Source organism: Gossypium hirsutum, chromosome A06 (assembly GCF_007990345.1).
Source record: "Gossypium hirsutum isolate 1008001.06 chromosome A06, Gossypium_hirsutum_v2.1, whole genome shotgun sequence".
NCBI classification, from domain to species: Eukaryota; Viridiplantae; Streptophyta; class Magnoliopsida; order Malvales; family Malvaceae; genus Gossypium; species Gossypium hirsutum.
In genome coordinates, this window is record NC_053429.1 from 3,424,967 (window position 1) to 3,450,148 (window position 25,182).

The 25,182-nt window shown below is 29.4% G+C and overlaps 2 protein-coding genes across 5 annotated transcripts; both read right to left on the reverse strand.

Moving 5' to 3' along the window:
* Nucleotides 1–1,374: 1,374 nt before the first annotated feature.
* LOC121230297 (auxin-responsive protein IAA9) lies at nt 1,375–5,243 on the reverse strand. 4 transcript variants are annotated; one of them, XM_041114864.1, is made up of 7 exons: nt 5,018–5,243; nt 3,851–4,312; nt 3,578–3,771; nt 3,278–3,504; nt 3,043–3,184; nt 2,392–2,453; nt 1,375–1,812 (listed from the first exon to the last, which is right to left on the reverse strand). In XM_041114864.1, exons 2-7 carry the CDS (start codon nt 4,259–4,261, stop codon nt 1,775–1,777), a joined length of 1,074 nt encoding a protein of 357 aa, XP_040970798.1. In that variant the 5' UTR covers nt 4,262–4,312; nt 5,018–5,243; the 3' UTR covers nt 1,375–1,774. The 4 variants fall into 4 exon arrangements, with proteins under 4 accessions (XP_040970798.1, XP_040970799.1, XP_040970801.1 ...); XM_041114865.1 differs by having other exon boundaries at nt 4,778–5,024; XM_041114867.1 differs by having other exon boundaries at nt 4,713–5,024.
* A 17,825-nt stretch (nt 5,244–23,068) lies between these two features.
* On the reverse strand, nt 23,069–23,966 carry LOC121230298 (uncharacterized protein At5g65660). The gene is made up of 2 exons (XM_041114868.1): nt 23,631–23,966; nt 23,069–23,543 (listed from the first exon to the last, which is right to left on the reverse strand). Exons 1-2 carry the CDS (start codon nt 23,850–23,852, stop codon nt 23,376–23,378), a joined length of 390 nt encoding a protein of 129 aa, XP_040970802.1. The 5' UTR covers nt 23,853–23,966; the 3' UTR covers nt 23,069–23,375.
* Nucleotides 23,967–25,182: the final 1,216 nt, after the last annotated feature.

Consider the following 25,182-nt stretch of genomic DNA (forward strand, 5'->3'; position numbering starts at 1 on the left):
AATATTCAAAATTTTCATTGAAATTAAACATTAAAATACCTTATTAAAATCTGAGTTTATTTTTCAAATTAAAACCTGATTAATTTGGATTAGAATTTCAAGAATTTTAAAATTAAATTAAAAATTCATTACATATGTTTTAATAATTGGTTATTTATTAAACATTAAAATACTTAAATATTTTTATTTTATTATTTAAGTTTTAAGTCATTTCCCTAATTAATTTTGAATTGATTTTATTGTTATAATTTCAATTTAGATTTTAAGTCATTTTTGTGATCAAGTTAAACGTGAGTCAACAATAAAATGAAGTAATGATTAAGATCTATTGTTAGTACCTTAAATATCATAATTGGGTAAAAGTATTATGAAAACTTTTGTATTAGAGGTCGAATTGTATTTTGCCTTATCTACTCACAAAATGAGCAATTTAGTAACCTAATCCTTCTGAAAAATCACATTCATTTCTACAATTTAACATTGATCTCTAAATATCAACACAAGATACGTTCATGTCAATTTTTAACGACACAAATAAATAAAAAATTTTAATGAAAATAACTAACTTGCTGTTTAATATAATGTATAAAGATGAATTTACCTATTTTTAAATATAAGAAACAAAATATAATTTAACTTCTAGTATAAAAACCTTCTTAGTACTTTCACATCATTTAAATATCATTATCGATACCTTATAAATATCAAGATTCATACCCCGTTAATGTAATTCTCGTCCTCGTAACACCCTAATGAGAAGGTTTAAACTCTGTTAATGTAATTCTTATTCCCGATTTGTAACTTGACTTTGTAGCAATAAAAAAAGTTTATAATAGCATAGATTAACATAGATATAACCAAAATCCACGTGCATAGGGTGAAAGTGTTGTAACTAGTGAAACTGTGTAAAATATAGAGCAAAAAGGACAATCTGATCTGATAATAAAGACAATGTGGCACCGGCAGCTCTTTTCTCAAGGTCAAATACCATCAATGGCAAACAATATGTACTTAGCCTTCACCTTAGTCCCCACTCCCCCCTATTTTTACATTGTTTATTCTGAGCAGACCACAACAATGATGCAGTGTCTCACATGCTTTGATAGGGCTACTTCCCGACAACCATATCTTAAGTGCTGCCATTATCTCTATTGTTTATATACCAGTCTTTGATATCCAATGCATAATGAATGCTGAAATTAATTCAATATTTCCTTTAGCCCCGACCACTTTCCGGATCTTCTTTTGATGGGGTTGAATTTAGCTGAGTATAGCAGCATACTCAGAAAACCATGTTTATATTAAGATCCGGGTCGAATCGGGACTTGATGTAACTACAGGACAAAAAAACATGCAAGCAAGTCACACACTGTATAGATAATATGTCGAGGTCTTTCATCATTCAAACACGCACCATAAAAGTTCAACAAGCAATGCACTTTACAAACTAAAAAGATCATGCTTTGAAACAGGGACTCGTTCGGACTCATGACTGATAGAATCTTAAAGTTACTCACAAACGCTAGGACTAGGAAGGTTTTATAACTTAATGTAGACTAACAGGTTTATTCGCTACAAACACCGACAATGGTTGTGCCTACAATGGGAATTTCTAGTTCTTGCTTATAGCGGTAGCCTTACGCACTGGATACGACTTTTTTCAGTAGAACAAAAACAGGCTTACATGATGATCTCCTACCCACTCCAGCATCATGTCATCTCTTTCAGAAATAATAATCTTCGGTGTGTGGGAAAAGATCATGTATGATGGTAGCTAGTTCCGGTTCCTGCATTTTTCCATGGCCCTCGGAGCTGCTCACAAAAACAAAAGGCTCCATGTAAGCAACAAAATTTATAGGTATGGGCAACAGTTAACATGAACAGGCATCATATGGTCTAGACAAAATAAGGCTCTTCTTGCCAGCCCTCATAGTAAGATGATTGAGCACAGTTTATGCTTTGTTTGTTATGACAAATGATGGCCCTTTTTCAGAATTGAGAGACCCTTTAGTCAAACTTGGTGAAGCAGTGATTCTGGCAGACTTTCTATTGAAAAGTAATAGCACTTGGTGATCTTGAAAAGGACATGTAGGAGATCCCACAATGTGTTATAATAACTTTAGATATTAGTATTTTACTTATCCTGAAGGGGCAAAATAAAATTAAAACGGCATTATTTCCTTGCATTTGTTTTGAGCTTCTTGTGATGGTTTGGACCTTTAGATGTCCAATTTATAAGTTTAGACAAATACACGTAGGAGATTTCTCATACTGTGAACATGTATGTTAAACATTTCATTGGAACAAGATGTAAATTATTCAAACTGGTTCCTTACTAGCTCATGCCATGACACTAAGTTAAAGGATAATAACCATATAAAAAGTATTTACCGAGTCCAATGGCATCAGAGCTTTTCATGATCCTCAACCTTTTGCAGGTGTCAGTGAACATCCTGAAACAAGTACAAATTTTAGGTACAGTGAACAGCCATTATTTGAGTACTAAATTAAACACTAATAAGCTGAATCATATATATACACCAATATTCTGGTAAGGAACTTAAGCCAAATGAAGTGAAAGAAATAAACAGACAAATTAGTGGTCAAGCCAATGTTTCCATGCATGCTCAACATTATTACGCAATTTTCACAGGTGCTAAGGAACAAGGATTCCATCCCGTTTTTCAAGAGCTTCCATGAAATTCTGATAGATACCATATTATAAATAGCTTGCGCCTAGATCTTATTTGTATATCTTACAGATTCTAATAAGCTCTTAGCAATTTTTTTTAGTGTTCAAGACAGATCAGAAAGCTTAATAGCAAAACAAAATTCGTTTCACACCTTGCTTTAGAAGATTCCACTTCTTTCACTGCAATCTGTATACCATACCCAGTAAATGACTGGCATTTTGCTAAATGTTGAAACATACATTCTTATAACCATGACTTAATAGCTAGATATGGATAAACATAATAATCAAACTGGAAAGAAGCACAAAATGAAAAGCAAAGACATAAAAAGGGAAGGATTAGAGCTTACTCCCATGGAACATCACCCACAAGCATCCAGTCACCATCTTTATCCTCGTAAGTAAGAACATATTCTGATCCATGAAGTAGATCCTTGAGCTTGCTTTCGCTCAACAGCTCCCTGCCCGAGGTTCCATGAGATCCATACTGACCTGAAATTCATAGTTATATAGCAGTAACTGGATCTATGCAAACAAAGTAGTATGAATAAGAGCAGCTTATGAAGTACATGCATAATAGCTCACCTATGGTAAAACAGCTGAACATCTTCTCAAGTGCAGAAGACAGCTCCTGATATTTAGTGTAGTTTTTCAAGTCTACTTTCCTCAAATACGGAGCACCATCCATGCTAACCTTCACAAACAAAGCACCAGGCCTTGCCTTTCCATCGACTTCATCAGTGTTCTTCAAAGCCGAGGACAATGAGTTCTTCCTAAATGATCTGATAGGTGGCCAACCTACAACCTGTGCCCTGCAAGTGGAAAGGATCAGATAATCTTCTCATGGTTATGCCCCAAAATTTTATTACAAAAACCCATACTTACTTGTTAGCAGGTGCTCCGCTGTTATTGTTTGCAGATGCATTGGGATTAGGCCTGATCTTGTCAGCAGCATGAGGCCTGTCATGCACCACGTTTTGGCTTGTGATTTCTTTTGCTTTCATTGATTGAGCCCCGAAGTTTGAAGAAGGCCTAGGTGACAGCATAACATCAACTTTTGAATCGGAAAGAAACTTGCCCTGCAACAAAGATTAAGAACTTTCCATGTTAAACTCATTAACATTAGTCTCGCAATTCATCAATAGCAACAATTCTAACCTCTGAGAACCCATCCATTGCATCAGAGAACCCTCTTTTATTCCCTGAAACAACATTCTTCTGTGATGCAAAGCAGTGACCATCACTTGAAGGATGCAAAGGGAAAAGCGGCTTCTCATCAAGCTGAGAAGAACTTAACAAGCAAAGCTCTGGATTTCTTTCAGGCGACTGCAATCCAGGAAGTCCGAGCCTAAGCTCAGTCGCCTTTAGATTCAAACTAGCCTTTCTTTCCTCGGAGGGAGGGGAAAAAACAGAGCTATCCACTGAAGAACAATCAGACAAGCCCATGTAGTTCCGTTCCTTCAATTCAGCACTATTCTGGCACACACTTTCCATTGAGCCTGAAGAACCGAGTAAAGTAACATTGCTCTGAACCCCTTCCTCCTCCACGCCAAGCAGCGGCGGAGACATCAGTAATTATAAAAAAACAACAAATAATAAACACCCTCAATACTTCACAACCTGCTCATTTTAAAGAGAAACAAAATTTAAGAAACAATCAATTGAACCAAAAGCTGCATATATACAAACACAGTGAAACATATGATTAACTATTGACCATCTCCAATCAAATTAAACAACAAAAACTTTCAAATATAGCGTTAAACACAGTGAAACTTATCATTAAATACCTTTTTTTTTTCTTTTAACAAAATCCAGTGAAATAGTTAAGATCATAAAAACAAATGTAAAAGAATGGACTTAAACCATTAAAGCTGAAGAAATTTCAAGCATTCTTGTAACTAAAAGAAGCATAAATTAAACCATTATATATATAAAGATTTCGGATTTGTATTAAGAGTTGACAACTGTAAAATGCATGAAAAAAATAAATAAAATTAGAACACTAAACCGTACGCACGCGCCAAAAGGGGAAATAAGAGCAAAAGAGTGTTTTTTTTTTTAAAGAAGAAATGATAGTACTACATTAAAGAAGCTTTGTAGGGTTGTAACATGTTTGGTTGCTGAGAAAAACGGTGAGAAAGAACTGGAATTTAAACTTTCAGCTTTTAGAGCTTAACAAAGAACAAAAGATTCCTGCATTTTTTTTTAGCTTTCTCAGGAAACAAACACCAGCTAACAAGAAAGAAAGAGCCCAACACAAATTTTTCTCTTAGAAACAGAGAGTAAAAAAAAAAGGAGGATAAGAACAAATTACAAAGATACCTGATTCAATTGGTGGATGAGAAATTGCAGAAGAAAATCAAAATCTTTGAAATTTGTTCAAAGTTTAATTTTTTTAAAAATACTTTTATGTGTGAATTTTTTTTTTAATTTAAAGGAGAAAGCTAAGGACCCTCCATTCGTCACAAAGTAACAAAAGCTTATTTGCTGTTGGATGTGAAACTCTATGCTTTTAAAAATCAAACAAAACTTTAAAATTTATAAAATAAATTTACTTTTGTCTCACCAGTATATATATATATATACTTCTGCCCCTGCTTTTAGCTCAATTTTTTTTATTCTGTTTTTGGGTAACTTTCACTTCATTTTAGTCCCTTAATTTCAAAAATTTACAAAATAAACATTATATTATTCTAAAATTTTAATTTTAAGTCACTAAACTATTTGAAAATTATTAATTAAGTTATTGGATTGTTAATTTTTTAAAAGTTCGGTTAGTGAGCTCCAATAGATGATTTGATGATCGGTAGGGTGGATTAGTACCCATTGACGAGTAAAAGAACATGCATTAAATCTAAGTTAATCTGGCACCAGTGTCTAAGATCGAAGAAGAGAACTGTTTAGATTTTGGTTCGTAAACTCATAACGTTTAAAGTTGTTTTATCAAAAAGAAAATAACTATAGAAGAAAAGTGAAATGAAAGTTTTCGATTGGTGCAGGTAGTGTAGGAAAAAGGAAGGCTATATAACAGCAATTTTAACAGCTTTCAATTGACATTCAAAGTAGTTTTCATAGAAAAGAAAAGTTGAATGATTAAAACATAAATTTACTAATAGTTTAATAACCTTAAGTGAAATTTACCCTTTTGTCATTTTATTTTAGTTGTCCGCCGAATATTTCGAGGAACCGCATATCAACGGTTATTAACTGTTGATTGATTTAACCCGAGCCGTTGATCTTTTTTCTCTGTGATGGATCATTGATGAGGGGGTTTGACCTTCCGTTGGCCCGAATTTTCATTAGCGTGCATTCTAACAATTTTTTCTTAAAAAAAGTTACAAGCATATGCATAGGATAGAATTGTAAATGATGAGACCTAAACTTAAGCCTTTAAAATCGAGTCCTTAATGTTTATTAATTATGCCAAAACCTTGCTCATCTAAAATACTAAACATGTTAGAGATTATTTTAATCTTCGTATTTTATGAAACTCGAAAAGTTAATATGTATGTTTGTAAAAACATAAACTTAAATTCGTAGATTTTTTATTTTTATTTTTAAGGTTTAATAACACTGTCCAATTAAATTAATTATTTTAACAAATTAAATTAAAGAGACTAATTTATCTATGTTTTGTGATCAATGAAAACTAATCATTTTAGAACTCACGGTCTTGGTGGGCATGTATTCTTATCCTGGACATGGGTTCGAACCCACCAAGATCAAATGATAAACATTTCCTTTGTGGTTAAGTGCTTTCTATAGTTTGAGAACCGGTTAGGGCTCTTCTCAAAGTTAAAGAAATAATAATCAAGACTAGAATCAAGCATTGACACCTCGAATACAATATATCTACTATTCTAAAATCCCAATGAATTACTCAATAAAAAGGTATTTTAAAAATTTATTCCCAAAAAATCCCTAAATAAACATAAAAATTACATATGTAATTTACTATCAATCTATAAAATACACACCTCATTATATCAAAATATAAAGAAAGCAATTGATGGAAGGTTTAATTATGTAGGGATTGAGGGAAAATGTCATCTCTTTCATTATGATGTTCCCCATAAGATATTGATCATAAGTAGTGGGCAGATCAATCAAGTGACCCCACCTTGTCTTTTGCCCAGCCTCACTTCTAGTTGCTTCAAGCTAAATTTAACACTAGCTTAGCTTTAATAACTAATAATTGAGCTAAATTGTTGTGAAATATTACCTAAATTTAATAATTTTACATGTGATTGTAAATTATAAATATAATTAAAAAATTTTGTAATATGCAAAGCTTGGATCAACTCTGCAAACACAATTTTTGAACTTTCAAAGCTAAAATGGTTGAGCTTGGAACAAATCAATGGGCAAAATTGTCTTTTCACAACGACATCCCATCAATCAAAAACTGGATCACAGTCGTTTCCCACTAGAATTGAGTTGAAGATAGGTCCGATTAGACAATGTTACCCCCAATCAACCATGCCTAACGGATTTCAAAATTTATCAAATTAGTCCTTTTATTATTAAATTAATCAATTTAATCTTTAAACTATTAAAAAAGAATCAATGAAGTCTAATTGGGATATAATTAGCATTTCCTGTTTGAAAACTATCGTTTGTTGTTTAATAAAATTAATATTTTTAAAGATTTTATTGTTTTATAAATGAAATATTTTGTTTGAAATTAAACTACAATTAAAAATAATTTTCAAGACATTTTTGTACAATCAGTTTTATCTATGTTACAATTTGAACAGATTTAATTCTTTTTAGTAGTATAGGGACTAAATTAATCTACTTAATAAGAAAGAGACTAATTTCATCCAATCCTTATAATATAAGGATCTCCCAAATACTTTAACCAATAAATATGTGATAATATTTGAATTACACAAGTACATTTGGAAATTAAAAAAAAAAACCAAAAACATATACACCATCTAGATTATGATACATTCATGATGTATGTGAAAAGAAAATATATAAAAATATATAAATTTATTAAAAGTTTATACAAAATTTCAAAGAAAATCATTGTTAAAATGGTAAAGTTGAGCATGTTAAAATCAAGGTGTTTTAGATCCAAATCTTACCATGTGTGAGATTTTATTAATTTTATATGAAAATATCTTTAAAAGACAAACATGCACTCATAGTAATATAACTTACTTTGTATAAGTAATGTTTCTTTAATCATTTCTCAATCGAGTTTATACATAATTGACTTATAATACTAACTCAGCTAAATGTTTAAATAATATTGTAAATATAGATAATATCATATAGATTTCTAAGCTTGGTTCAATCTAAAATAAGAGTCTTTTAAACCCATCAATATTTATAAATGATTAACACAAATTTATTTAGGTGATTTCATATTACTTTTTTAATTTATCTTTATACGATATAAAAAAAAGAGAGTCAAGATTAGCTCTAAGCTTTAATATATAAGCTCAAATTTGACTCATATTTTAAACATACCTGTTTTTTTTGCCCAAACTTTTTTTTTAGCGTAATATTTAAAAAGTAACTACCTACTATTCCACTCAACGCTTTTTTTGTTAAAAATTTTGAATTAAGTGAAAACTTATTATTGTTATTAAACATATTTAAGAATTAAATACATTGAAATAAAAATTTCAATGATTTATCAAACACACTCTAAATTAACGTGATTTCTAACACAAGAGCCTAAGTGTGTGTTTGGACGACACATAGCGATTCAAAAAACTGTAATTAATAAGATAATAATTACTACCTCTGGTAATTATAAGAAATTATAATTCATTAGATATGTTTAATTGAAAAGTGTAATTGTATCTCAATTCCTTATATCGTGTTTGGTATTTTTGTTTCTTTATCAAAAATTTTAATTAATTTTTTTTGAAAGTTATCAACGCTAATTGCCTAAGTAATTCCTCTAAGTCTCAACCCCTCTCTTAATAATTGGAGAGTGTAATTCAGGTACTCTAATTATATTCAATTTAATGAGATCCACTAATTACGATTGTTACCAAAACATGTTATCCATAATTTCAAACAATTATTCTCAAATTCAATTATTGAATGACTTTCCAAACCTACCTTAAATTTATGATGATGTAATATAGAGATCAAATTTGTGATAAGAATTAAAATTAACTATCATATTTTTATAATTATATCATTTATAATTCACAATTCAAATTAGATCAATGCATTCGAATTATTAAAAGAGTAATTATTCTATATATTGTTATTTGAATAAAAAATTAAACAAGTGAATTAGGATGTTGTTATGTCTTTATATAAAAACACAAAATAACACATGGCAATTAGATGTGTTCATGGGTTAGGTAAGGCTGGATTTGAGTCAAGTTTAAGTATGATATTAGCACAAAATATACTTGCCAAGGCTTGACCCTACCCGAAATATAAACTTAAAAATTTGTAAATGGATAACTCAAACCCATTTTAGGCTAGCTCATTTTTTTATTTAATATTAAATATTTTTATTTATTAAAATTGTATATATGCAACTTAACATTTTTTAAATGTTTACATTATAGTGTAATATATTATTATAGATTTTATTTTTCTATGTTACAAATTACATAATATATAAAAATAGCATAACATAATATATTAAAAAATTGAAAAAAAAGTCTGACCCAAGCCTTGAGTGTTCAAGTTCGAGTCTAACTTATTTTTAAACTTAATCCCATCTTTTAAATCTAATATTATTGTTCAAATCCTTTCAAATTTTAAACAAATATTCTAAAACCAGTTACGAAATTTGATCATACCATTCATAAAATAATCATAAGGAATTAACAAAACTCTAAGGAGACAAGTCTACTCAATGCCACACACAATGATAATGCTTTTTTTTCCTTTAAATATCATAATTTTTTTGTATTTATACATTTAAAGAAATTGTACCAAGGGGGAAAGAAATCCAAAAATTCAAAGTTATAATGAGAAGGGAAAAAAATGAAATTGTCATTTGTTTAGCTACATATAAGAAATTCAACCACCCCACTCAAAGGCTCATATGTCTCATTGCTCAAACTTGTTTCTATTTTAACAAAATGAAGATTCCTTTCTCCATTTGTGCCCTCTATGGCCATGTGTTAGTGTTGCATTGCAAATATTTCCTAACTTTAGGGTCTGTTTGATTGCCAGTAAAATGTTTTCCGTAAAATGATTTCTGGAAAATGTTTTACTTTTCTGTAAAATGATTTACTGGAAAATATTTTCTGGTGTTTGATTGAATCTGTGTAAAATATTTTCTGTTGTTTGGCAGATTTCCTGAAAATATTTTCTGGAAAAGTTGTTTTTACATATATTAATATATATTAATAAATTTTTATATCAAGCTAATTATAATTGCATTAATAATTTTTTGAGAAATTAAACTACTTTCTGTGTCCAATACTTCAACAAATATTAATATATTTATAATTGGACGAAAAAAGAATCACATTATAAGTTATAATTGGAAGAAAAAAGAATAATCGGATATTAATGTTCTAAAAAAACTAAAGGAATCACATTATAAGTTATAATTTTCAATATCAAAATTTATAGAGACCAATTTAAAATCTAGATTATAGAGACCAATTTAATATCTAGATTATAGTTTGAGGATGTACTAATTGGATTTTTCGTAAAAGATTTTGATATCGATTACTTGTAAATAAAGAAAAACGAATAAATTCACAAAAAAAAAGATAGAAGAAATAATTAACATTTATGAGATAGCAATTATTATCAAAGAAGATTGACTGTTAAATCATAAGAGTTGAATTCTGTTATGATTTGCTATAAAAGTATAATGTTCTATACATATTTGATGCATTTTGTATCACATGAGTTGCTGAAAAAAATTTCATTTCTCAAGATTTGACATAATAATCAATGCCATTAACATTGAAACCGGAATCTAGAATTTTAAACTTCTAAAATTAACCCTAAACGAAAATTTATCCCATAAGAAACAACACAAGCTTCATATATATATATATATGAAAAACTCAAAGAATTGACCAAAGTAATGAACAAGGCTGAGAAGAGGCTCAAACTGTTGAGGAAGAAGCTTTAGTCCCTCAAGTTAGTGCCTAGTTTGGAAGATTCAGAGCACTCTGCGGCAGTTTCTTATATTTCATCCACAAGCAGTTCAGGTACCAAAAACCCAGAAAGAACAACTTCCAAGTCTCAAAATGTAGTTCCAAGAATTTCAAAAAATATGGAGGAAAATGCATCAGACACCACTACATCTATACCAAGCTTTAAAATTTCTTTCAGCAGAGAAAATTGTTTTTCTTCATGTGAAAACTCCAGTTCTAAATCGAGTCCATAAAGATCCAAAAGTTGATGACACAAGGACAAGGTAATAGAACACAAAGTGACAGAATTTCTCTCGCGCATTGAAACATAAATGGGGGAATGCAGGTAATAGAACTATGATGCAGCTATGATGCAGTAAAATCCTTATTAAAAATTAAAAGTCTAATAATTCCATGGGAACCTTACCAAATACAGATTTTAGATTTCAACATATACAGATTTCAGAAGCTCACTCTTCAGCAAATAAATCATATAGGACTTTAATTAAGGACTTCATATAGGACTTCAGCAAATGAAAAATTTATGAAAAAATTAAGTAATTAAATGTAATTAATTACTATTAATATGTTTTTCCACTCAGAAAACATATGTTTGATAATTAAAGAACATAATGAAAAAAAATAGAATACGGACAATGGTTTTGTGATTCAACCTTGAGAACTTCCAAGTTTGGGCAACTTTGTATTAACAAGCAGTGATCTTCTGTGTCGAGTAATGCATAAAGGAGATCCAATTCTTTAAACAACGGTGCAAAAGGAAACACAATTGGCATTTCATTCTTCCCCATGTAGGTTAAACCCAAACGACATAACCTCGAGGGGAATGTTACAGCAGCATACCCATCAAGTTGGTTGTAGAAAGAACCACCGTTGAATTCTTCTAAAACAGCAGCAGCATGAAAGAAACCGACGAGATCTAAAATTTCACAATCACTAATTTTCACAGAGACCAAATTACGACAATTTCTGGCAATAAGTTGGAGATCTTCAAAACCAACTTTTACAAGATCCGTCATGTAAAAGTTTAAAGTCTCAAGAACTGAATTATTCATGATTATCTCATGAATCCATCGACCATATTTCTCAATAATTGAGCTGTCTTCTAAGAACAAAGTTCTTAATTGCCTACGCCAACATGTAAAGAAATAAATCATATGAAAGAACCAAGGTAGTTTGTCTGTCAGATTCTACTCCTACTGATGTTTATGAGGCTATGACTCATTTTCATTTGCAAGGTGTTGTTTACAATGAGTTGCAGGCTCTTATCAACAAAAACCCTTGGAGTTTATGTCCTCTTATTGCAGCACATGGTCTATAGGACTGCCAGTATCAAAGGAAGCCATTTTCTCTAGCATCAAATACTAACAAATTTAACTTCTAACTAGATAAGTAATAAACTGCGACCAACGACAAAACCATGGATTAAACTACATTTGACTACATTTGATGCTGTTAGAACATCAAAAGCATGGATTAAAATCTAAGCTGCGAACAACAATACAGTGGTAACTACAGAAGACTGTAGGCACAGATCAGTGAGAGCAGAGGTGACATTCAGCATAAACAGGGGCCAAAATCTTTCTAACTATGGACAAGAAACCGATTCACAAAACTATGGACAAGAAACCAATAACATAAAAGAACTAACCCAGAAACCGATTCACAAAACTATGGACAAGAAAATATACCTTTCTAAAGCAAGTCTGCGAAGAAAGTCTGCCCAAGACAAGCCAAACACCACAGCCAAACTAGCAGAAAACCCAAGCAAGAGATCTCAGACAAAAACAAGCAGAAAATCCCCAAATTAATTTATAAAAGGAAGAAGAAATCAAGGGGGGAAAAGGAGCCCGAAACCAGATCAAGGGAGAACGAAAGGGAGAAGGGAGAATGAAACCAGATCGGTGTAGAGAGGAGAAGGGAGAATGAAAGGGAGAACGAGGGTGTAGAGAAGGGAGAACGCCGGAAATTTCAGAAAATGTCTTACTGATTCCAAATCGGTAAGACGTTTTCCATAAATTGGGGCCTTTTTTACCCGTGTTTGTAAAACATTTTCCCTTAGGATTTCATTTTACACCAATCAAACACTGGAAAATCCGTAAAATATTTTCCGGAAAATATTTTCCACCAATCAAACAGAGCCTTAATCTCATAATTCACAAAAACTTAGACTCTTTCACTCACATGAATGAGACCCCTATTGGATCCCACCTACCATTTTCACATGCTTGTGGGACATCTAATTGGGTCCCCATCGGTTTCACCTAAAGAGGTATGTATTTAATTACTCCTCGAGATTTTCACTATTACTAGAATTTAAGATGGGTAAAAATTTAATTTTATAAAAATTAAGTTTTGTAATGGTAATTGTTTATTAAAATTTAAACATCTTAAATACTTTTTTTTAATATTCTTAATTGTTTGATGTGAATCTAGTTTATAATTAATTATACATGTATAAAAAGAATAATTAGGTGTAATAGAAAAATAGGTATATTGTTGTGGTTCAATCCATATAAACAATGAGATAGTAAAAGTGGAAAGAAACAAACATAAATATTTTACATAGAAAACCTTCAAAGAAGGAAAAACCACGGGCAAAGGAGGTATTGGCTTTTCACTAAACGAATAAACAAACGATAGTCCAATATGAAAAAAATAAACCTAAATGTACAAACTATACATTACCTAAAACCCTGAATACAAAGCTTAAAATCTCAAAGAGCAAACTGGTAAACAAAACCCTAAATCTTATAGGGCATTCACAAAAGAGGTACAAAATACTCTCCATAATTACCACAAAACCCTCACCAAAACTCATATGCCACTGCATCTTGTAGCCCTCAAAGAAAAACCCTTGTTGATTGGCCTCTCAAAACAGGGATACAATGACCCTTTAAATAGGCGTAGATTTGAGTTCTAATAATACTAAAATATCTCTGGAATAATTAGAGTTTAATTGGGAGAAGCAATCCTACTTGAAATCTCAAACACGGCTGCATAACTTGGAGAAATCATCACGACGTCTTATGCAAGCTTGTCATGACGTTGCTGTCACGTTCATTTGGGGTTTCATCGCGTCATTACGACATCAGCTCTATTTTACATTTTCTTCGGTAAATCGTTGAATGTCTTTGTAACACCCCATACCTGGTCCAAACGTATTCTTTTTTCCTTTGCGTTTTCTTAAATATTTTTCATATTTCCTTTGCATTTTTTTTCCAAATTTTTTGTATTATTTCGTGATGGTTTTGAGTTAGAAACACACACTTGATTTAGATTCGATATAGATTCAAGAACAAAAACTCCTAAGCCTAAAAATCATCAAGAAAACTCATTGATTAATACCGAATATTAACACCAAAATGTGGATTTTGGTAAAACACATATCAACAAATAATTCCCAAAGTTAACATTCAATTCCTTACCCCAAATCTTGTAATTAATTAACAATTACACCCCAAGGGAACCACGTGCTTCACGAGTATCACCTAACAAAACCAAATTCCTCCAAAATTAACACAACCCTTGGCCATAGAACCAAGTCCAATTACTTGTCAAGATCCAACAACTCAAAACTTACAAAATTTGGGGTGTTACAGTCTTCTTAAGTGCTTACAGAGTGTCCAATAAATGTGAGGCACACCCCACATATATTATACTGGCATTCATCCAATTATTAAAATAATATTTGTTAATTAAAAAAGTTATAAATGATCATCTAACTATTCAAATTTTTTTTCTTTTTTTGTCCCCAACCATTAAATTACTAAAGGAAATTTGACGTAGTTACTTTTAAAATTAGCATAATAACAATTTTAACCATCAACAATTATACATTGTGCCAACTTGTCTTGATTCTAAAAATTTTTATAATATCAACATTTACACATTTTGTAATTCGATCATTTTTGCATTTTTACTTTTCTTGTGACCCTTTCTGATGTTGTTCCTACATTTGATTCAATGGAAAAATGAATAACAAGAAACAAAATGACCCAAATTTTTAAAAATAGCCAATTGATTCAATTGCTTGAAAATAAAAAATAAAAAATACTCGCTTTGTTAATTCAACCCAAGTGTAAGTCTAACAACTTAAAAAAAATAATTTGTTTCATTAATGGCAGTTAGCTTAAGCGAAAAAAAATGAATTAATATCAATGAGAGATACCAAGTTCTTAGTAATTTGAAGAATAAGAAAAGCAATGTATTTAAGGATTGTCCAATTTAATAATAAACAGATTTTTTTTAAATATATAATTTTTTTATTTCTAATTTACAAATTATGTATCAAATGATATTTTCGTGTAAAAAATATGATAAAATTAGGTAATGTGTAAAGATTGAGGGCTAATTTTTTTTAAATACTAAATTGGCACGATGTGTAAATGTTGAGGGCTAGATTTGTTATTATGCCAATTTTAAAAACTGCCATGTTATCTTTCCATTAGCCATTTAACGGTGGGTGACTAAAAAATTGAATAGTTGGGTGACTATTTTGTAACTTTTCAAAGTTGAATGACCAAAAAAAAAACTTACTCATAGTTTGGTAACTACCGATGTCGTTTACCATAGAAAAATAGCGGAATAAACTAAATTAACCCTATATACGTGTTTAGAATATTTTTAGAATAGCGGAAATAAGAGATATTAAAAAAATATTACTAAAATAATTTTATAAATATACTAAATTATGACACACTCACGATGTGGGTGAAAGAAATTATATAACAAATATATTTATTAAAAATTAATGTTATAAGCAAATGATGTTTTGGTTGAAATTAATGTTATAAATATATTTGTCCAAGTTCATTCTTAATATAAATTAATTTTTATAAATTTATATATTTTTTAAAAATATTTTTTATTAGGGTTTGTCACATGTCATTATATGGGATTGTCACATGTTGTCTTTCTATTGGCTGCCAATTCTACGTCAACAAATTTTAATGGAATTATTGTGGAGGTACCAATATGTGTGGCGGAATCCAAATTGTGGTACTAGGTCCAAAAATAGTCTAGATACCTATTAGGTATAGGTGGACAAGTTCAATGGCAAAATACATATTAACCCTGTATTACTAAATTGAGTAACACCAAATTAGTTAGCCACTTTTAATAATTACATTATAGCACCTCATGATAATATATATATATATACTTTAAAGAATTGTTATAAATAACTAAATGAATTTTTAGTTGAAATGGTGAGATTAAATTTTAAAAAACCTGATGTATTAGATTCAAGTCTCGTATAAAGAGTGAATTTTTAAAATGTATTTCAATTAAAAGATAAAATTTAAATCAAAGTTTGTTATTTTGTAAAAAGAATGAGCTTATAGTCAATCTCCAACTAAGTCAATTTAAACTTACTTTTGGTGTACATTACAAGCTTACAAATCGAGGGAGGGGATGTAATAGCCAAAACTCGAATCCAGATTTGCTCATTCAAGTTGTTGGAAGATAATAGATAATCAGAAGAAGAGAAAACATTATCGGATGAAGCATTTTCAGTAACTAGTGATGAAAGATTTTCAATCACCGGCATCGTAGGATTAACAACAGAGGGTCCCATAACTTTAAGGCTTGAACAGTTTCGGTCACCAGAAGATGACTAACTTTAATATCATATCAAGATACACACTAAACATAAACAGGGGTGAAGCCAGGGGGCTGGCATGGGCCCTAGCCCCCTAAAATGTAAAATTATATTTTAGGCCTTTAAAATTTTTTAAAAATTTTAAATTAGTAAAGGTAAAATTGTATTTTGGTCTCCCTTGAAATTATAAAAATTTAATATAATCCTTTACAAATTATAAAGATATAAACTATAAAAAAATTAAAATTTCATCCGTACCCCTAAAAATTTTTTCTGACTTCGCCCTCAACATAAATAAAGAAAAATATATGATATTAAAATATCATCCTCGTGCAAAGATGATTTCTTTACAATAGTCTCTATAGCTATTTGTACGAGAATATGTAACTGTTGTACCAAACTCTTAACTCCTTAGCACAATAACGAGTAGCAAATAGTTACAACCGAACCAACTTTGACTAACAACTACTCTTGACTAACTGCTACTAACTATCCTTAACAGGCGCTGATGGACGCTGGGTGTTGAGCCATGAATTTGCTCAAATTTGATGGTAATTGACAGCATGTGTTATGCAATCTTGATGTAAAAGAAAAAAAACAAGAGATTTTAAGTACTCAATGATAGAATTTGATGGTAATTGACAGCATTTGTTATTGTATTCAACATTTTTTTTTACTTAATATATATATATATATAAAATCGTTCTCGTGATTGTTCTGATTTTTAAGAGGATATTCATTCATAAAATTGACTCAGTTTTGAGCCTTTAAAAGAGCAAATGATAGATTTTTATTTGGGTAACTCCTATTGGGCATATTATGTACGTGTATAGTGTACCATAATAATAAATTTCAAGTTTTAATCTTATGGGTGTTTTAAAAAATCTTATAAAAAAATATTATTTGGTTTTTTTCCATCTTTAATTTGTTAACATGTTTGAGAATTTTTAAGGGTTGATAAATAAATTTGTGATTATATCTGATTTTTAAATAGAGTTAGTGGTAAAAGTTAAAGGATGGGCTGAAAAAGAACAATTCGAAAAATAATAAGATTAAATTTGAGCAAAATTTGTAGAAATTGACAAATACAAGGACTAGCCTTAAAATATAACCATAATTTTCATCTTGAAAAAAGTTGCTTTCATCTTCAATAAAATCATCAACTTTGCTTCATTTTTGCATGAATCTTTTCTTCTTATTCCTTACTCTTTTTTATACACTAAATATATATATATAATTTATTTGTAAGTTTAATTCACCTAATATGTTTTCTTATTTGTTTTTGCTTCAATAAGTTTTTTTTAAGAGATTTTGGTTGATTTTTTTATTTTAATAAATTATCATGAGTTTTGAGAAAAATATTTAAGAAACCTTTTTAATTCTTACTATTCATAAATTATAATTTCATGATTTTTAAATTTTTTTGAGATTGTAGGAACATTGTACAATTAAAATTTCTATTAAAAATATATAAAAATATAAAAAGAAAATGTACAGAATGAATTTGGATAAAATGACGTCTAAATTCATTTGAATCTGGATATTCAATCGTTCAGATTTATTTTAGACATGAAATAATTATATATTTTTAAAGATCTATTTTTAATTTTTTTTATTAGTGCTTGTCACATGTCATAAGATTGTTACATGTCATCATATTATTGGTTGACGTTGCCACATCATCACATTCTCACAATGTTATAATAAAGTTATTAAAGTACGTGACATGATCTAAGTTTAGAGTACCACTTAGATTTTTTTAAAAAATACCAATTAAATAGAAGTGGTGAAGTTTAAGGGGCAAAGTATATATCAATCCAAATAAAATTAAAAACGTTCATTTATTTATTCTGACATAATTAAATAAAATGATTTAAAGTATTGATTTAATATATGAACTTTGATTTGATATAATTATACATATGAAACTTTGATTTTGATTCAACTGTACACATTTATATAAGATAAATATAATTATTTTTGTATGTAATATGTAAGTGTAAAATGATTCTACATTGATAATCGTGTTAGTGATTTATAAAAATTGAATCAAATAAAAATTTCATAAAATCAAAGTTTACGTATAACATTATACATTGAATCAAAATTCATGTATAATTTTAAGATTTGTCTCCTTAAATATTCAGATGACACAAATTTAACACTAGTTGAACATGATTGATTTTATTTTCATTTGACTGTAATTGTGTCACTAGATAACAGTCAAAAAATTCACGTTTTCACTATAATAATAACAACTAACAATGTTATAAATTTGGATATACTGATAACAAGTAGAAGGATCAAGCTGTATCAAATTAAAAAGGAAAAAAATTACATCTTAAATTTCATCATAGTAGAAGGACTAAAACCATAATTAGACCATTAAACAGAAGTATAGAAAAAAAAATTAAAGAGGTGGACAAACAGAAACAGATTGAAGCGATATGATGTGTTTGGGGGACAAAGAAAAGAGCTGCTTTATTATTATTATTTTTTAAAAAATTCATTTTGGATTGCCGGCTAAAGAACGCGACATATAACTTCCTTCCTTCACTGCTTTTCTCTCTCATACTCTTATACGCGCTTTTTGTCAGTACGTTTAATACACGTACCAATCAGAAAACAAGGATGCTTGTTAGTGGAAGTGAATGAAATATGAACGATGTGGGACCCCTTTCGGTTCCAAGGGAGTTTTGATGATGATGGTGGCACGCGTGTTGATATGTGATTTTGTAGGAGTGGGACGACAAGGACAGGATTCTTTTTAACTTGGCTTAATTTGATCTTAGTCCTTCTGTTATGTTAAAATTAAGATTTAATCCGTATAATTTAATTTGGCATAATTTCGTATCTTTAATTTTATAAATTTTATTAGTAGATCTAAATTAATAGCACTGTTAGTTATTGTCATTAAAATTATGACATGAAATCTTTTAACTGTTATTTGTTTATCAATCAAGGTTGAGTGAAAACATAATTAATCGTGTTTAACAAATAATAAATTTAGATGTCTATTGAATGGTTAAAATTGGTTTAAAATTTTCACATTATCACATTAACGATATCAATTAACTGTGCCATCAATTTAGTCATACTATTAATACTGTAAAAATAGGGAGACTAAATTATATGAAATTAAAAAAGAGGAATTAAAACTATAATTTCAACATAATAGAGGGAATAAAACTAAAATTGTGTTTTAAATAAAAAAATTAGCTAACATTTTGCTAATATTTTAATTTAAAAATATTTGTTTTATAAAGAGAAGGGATCGAGAGTGTTCAGGAAACTCGGAGATTTAACGTGAACCATGATTTCTTTTCCAAAAAAAGAAAACCTTAATTCATGTATATACATGGTTCAAGAGTTGGACTACTTGTTAAAGTTGAAAGTAATGCTCGAAATTTAAGAGGATTTGGACGAAAATATTAAACGCAAAACATGACATTGGACAAAAAAAAGTTCATTTAAAATATTCCTCACCTGTCCCGATGAACAGTATGGATGGAAGGTGCTATTGGATATTTTTAGACTCGAACCCAAAATTTATTCACAAAAACGACCATTTCACAACGTATTAATTTTATTTAAATCACCACTTGTATCGTACGTTAAGACAGGTGAAGGGTGTTACACATTCAAAGGCCCAATCTCAACCCAACCAGATATTTTTTTTAAGTATGTAATATATTATTTTATTAAAATTTTAATAAATGAATATATATAAAATTATTAAATGTTAAATTAAAAATAATATAAACTTATTCTTTTGAATTTAAAAATAATATGTTCAGGCTTAAAACAATTTAGGTTAACCATTCATAAATATCGACAAATTTAGTCAAATTTTGAGGTTTATATTTTGAATCTATATGAGCTTAAGCACACATAAATCATATTCGGTACTTTTAATATAAAAGAGTAATATTATATTAAATAATAGTTTAATTTCAAAATAATGGATGACTAACAATCTAATTGAATATAACGAAAATATGTTAATATCGCACATAAACCCAAATCGACCAATAAACTTCGTAGTTATCTCAAATATTTTAGTTTATGATGTGCTCCACCTCATTGCCACGTCATCATCATAAAGTCATGTAACTAAACCAATATATATATGTGGTCAATTAAGTCTTAGTTCGTCTAGCATCGACATTATTATTAATATAGGACAATATGGATTTGAGCATACTGAAACATGTTTATACTCTTATTTAAGGGTTAAATATATATAAATATATATTAAGTTTTTAAGTACAAACTAAAAAAAAATATTTTTATTTGCTTCAAAACAAAATAAAACAATTAAATTAATTTTGGGTTGGGTCAGATCTCTTATTAAATTTCAGGTTCGAGTTCGAGACAAATTTTTCTTTTTAAGAGTTGGAGTCAAGTCAAGGTCGAGGTAAATTCATCAAGGTTCGGGTTGGAGTCGGGTTGGGAAAAAATCCGCCCTGTCTTGCCCGTTGCCATCCCTAAATAACCCAAATTAAGGAAACTCACATTATAGGATTTTAATAACAAATAAACAAAGTAACATGTGAATAAAAAAAGAAGGGCAGATTTACCTCGAGATATATATTAATGATATTTTTGTAAATATCTCGAGATAGGCAGAGCAGATTTACCTCAAACCCGATCTTACCCGACCCGACTAATTTTTTAAATTCACCCAATTCAACCCTCCATAAACTTGATTTTTCAAAAATAAAAATCTAACCCTAATAAAACGAGTAAAGTCAAGTCGAAACCAATCAGATTAGAGTTTTCTTCGTCGCTAAAGTTATCTAATTTTATTTGATTTGTATTATATATACACATGTAAACCCTAAACCTTGCTAGTGTCACTAATTGTCCTTCCAATACTAAAATGGTTAAAGCTAATCTATTGAAGGGGTAGTTAATTTAATGGTTAAAATAATCCTTTGAACTAATCATGTATTTATTTTATAATAAGCTAAACCCTTGACATAAACAATAATAATTTTCTCTCAAACAGATATTGGTAATATTTTTTCTCAATCCTTTCCATTGAAGATAATTTAGTTGGATGCCCAATATTTCAGCAGATATTTCGGGATTTTGTCTTGAGAAAAAAAAACATGGTAATAAAAATTAAAAATCAACCATAATTAAAATTTTAATATTTAATTTTAGTTTAAGCTAACTTAAGTAAAAGCTTGAATTGAGAGAGTTAAAAGACTAGCCCCATTTTTATTAGATGTTTAATTTTAATCTAAATTCTCAATTAGATATGTCCCAAAATTTCACTTCAATCTGACTACAGTTAGCAAAATTATTATAGAGGTCCTTTTATTAAAAATTGAATTGTATTTTGTCTAATCTATTTAAAGAATGGGCAAATTAATCCCTACATGTTAGATAAAATAACAAATCGATCATTCTGTTAGAAAGTTCATCCATTTCTACTATACATCACTAGTCTTGTACACTTGAAGTACAAGTGAAACGCCACGTGTCACTATCCAATTATTTCATCAGTCATATCAGTTTTTAATAGTTTAAATAGATGAATTTTTTTTATAAAAGGGACGAATTTGCTTTTTGATCTAACGTGCAGGGACTAATTTGCTTATTTTTTGAATAGAGAGGGCAAAATGCAATCTAACTCCCAATATATAGACAATGAAATAAATTATCAAATTGGGCCGCCGAATGAAATTCAAACTTGAGCTATGGGCCATAGCTTGATGGACCCATGAAAATATCTAATTGTTTTTTTTATGAACAAGTTCTTGGGGTGGGCCTCAATCTTATGGCAACAGATGCTAATTTGTGACATTTTTCTTGTTATAAAATCTTGATGATAAACCCATCCAATTGAGTCCAATCTTTATACTTGGTGGTCATGTTTTTTGTCCATGTCTTTAGTTTTAGTTTGATTCTACATTAATTTGATAATTTTTAAATACAAACTTCAAAAAAATGAAAAAAAATATAAAGAGAAAATGAGTGTAACGACTTCAGGTCTCCGTTTGCGTAAAAACGGAATAAATATTTACGAAGTTAATTGTGTAGCTAATTAGGTTTTGGTTAGGTAAATTAGCTTGAATTAAGAATAATTAGGTAAAATTTCATAACATGACGACAGATAAGGGTTAGGGTGTTATAATGAGTGCATAAATTTGTCAAATTTTATATAAATATATAGCTTCAAAATATAATTATGATACATAACCTTGATGAATGAGGCTATAAAATTATTCACCGATAATTAAATTTTTTGGACAAAAATAAATATATGTAAATAGACCTATTCATGATCGGGTTGTTCGTTTGAGCCTTTAACTGAAATTTGGGAGAGTTTGAGTAAAAAATTATGTCTGAAAATATGGGCCAAGTTTAGAATCGAACATTCAAGGCATGCACCTATTTTCTAAAATCTTAATATATTATATTATATTATTTTTATATATTATGTAAACATTTAAAAAATGTGATGTTTATATATAAAATTTTGATAAATAAAAAAAATTAAATTATTAAATATTATATTAAATATAATATATTTAGCTTTTTAAAAAATTAAAATATTTGAGTGATTTTAAAATAAACTTGGATTAACTATTTACAAATATAAATAAGTTTAAGCAAAATTTTAAACTATATTTCGAGCTGAGTCGAGTTTGAATAAATATAAAATATTTTAATATCATATTTAAGCTTAATATGGATCCAGTTGAACTCATTAACACTTCTAACCCTAAGTAATTGCAACTTGTTTTTCACGTTAAGAGACATGTATTCCTGTCCATGATCTTGATGATCAGAATTTACAATAAACAATTTCTTGAGGAAAAAAAAATTACATATAGATATATTCTTTGTTTGGAACATTGCTCTGTCGTGAATTATATACAGCGTCTAATATGCAATCTATCAGCATAAATTTAATGACCAAGTACCAGTAATACCTGACACGAGTAGATAGTTTTAACGCTCACGAGTAATAAAACGGCACCGAAAGAGCCGGAGGTTTTGGTACCGTTATGGTTATCGTCTCCGTTCTTGGTGGCTCACATGGAGAAGCCATTGCTATGAACCTTGGTACCTTATCTCCTGGCATCAAAACCGGCATACTTTGCCCTACAATTTTACCTTTTGGCTTCTGTTTCCAACATAAGCACAATCACAATCACAATTACGAGTAAACGAATACGAAAGAGAGAAAGAAAGAAAAAGAGAAACACCGTACCATGACAGTAGATGAAACTTCGAGTTCCGGTGAACGACCAATATCCGATTCGATATCGTCCTGATCTTGATCAGATGATCGGAGGATAAGGACACGAAGCTTCTGCCAGTTTAGGTAACAAATAAGGACAGCACTTATGCAGAATAATAAGATCAAAAGAAGGGCTAAACCCAGAGGAAACCCTATAGCTGGTCTACTTGACGATGATTCTTCATTCTCCATTGTTCTTTTCTTTCATGTAACTGATAGACGTAGCAAAGAGAGGAAGATGGTTGGAGGTGGGTGCATTTTGGGTCATAAAAATACATTGAAATTGATGGGAGTGTTGGTGGTGGGTAGGTTTTGCTTAGTGCTTTGAGCACGTTAAATTTGGTCGTAGCACTTGATCAAGTACGGAAACTATGGGTCCCTTCTCGTCACTGTACTTTGTCTCTTTAAAATATGGCTACCAGATCATACAAATTCTTGAATCTCTACACTGTTTAATGGAACGTACTTCATACGGATTTACAAATTACTTTATTCTATCATCTCATTTTTAAACACAATATTATACTAATCTTAGCTAAAACATACTGTAATTTTTTTACAAGTTTTATTTAGATCTATTTTAGTTTACGTAGCCGGAGTCCATCTCTTAAATTTTTGGAATTTTTTTTTTAAATTTTCAGAAAATTTTAATTAGGTCTCTCAAATTTTTGGAAAATTTCATTAATTTTATAAAAAAATTAAATATTTTAATTAGATCCTATTTTTTTTTAAAAAAAAATCTCATTTAGCTCTTAAAATTTTTGAAAATTTTATTAGCCTCTAAAAAACTTACTCACAAGATCGACCACTAATTTTATCTGATTTGTACTTTATAATAGTTAGTTTGCTTGTATATATGATTTGTTATAGGTTTTAGGGATAATCTTGTTTATTAATTTCTTGGTTAAATTATGCTATTAGTACATGTATTATGCGTAAGTTGTAGATTTAGTATTTATATTTTAAGTTAGTGATTTTCAGTCCTTGTACTTTTAGAATTTTAATTTTGACCAAATGGTAGCTATTAAATTCATTAAGTTAAAGTTATGATATTTTCAAAATTTAGAGCAAAAAACATATTATCACAAGTGTGATGCTATGTCAATTTTTTATTTCTACATATTATATTAAAAATTTATAAGTTACATTCACTATCCAATTAATATCGAATTATATTTTTTTATACAATATTTAAAATTACCTATAATCTCTTTTCAACATTTAAATATGAGGATAAATATATTTCAATGCGTTTGAATCTATATTTTCTTATACCGATAATAATATCAATACTAACTAAATTAAGACTTAATAAATTTCATTATTTTAGTAAAAAAATTAAGATGCTTTTGTGCTGCCCCACCACAGCAATCCCATTATGTACTGACCCAATCCTTCTATGACTATAATGATGGTGTTAAGCACACAGGTATACTTGTAATCTCATACACCCCTGAGGCCAATTCCTTCAAAAACTGCAGAATTTCAGTTCATATATCTAAGTGCTGTACAGCTCGGAAAA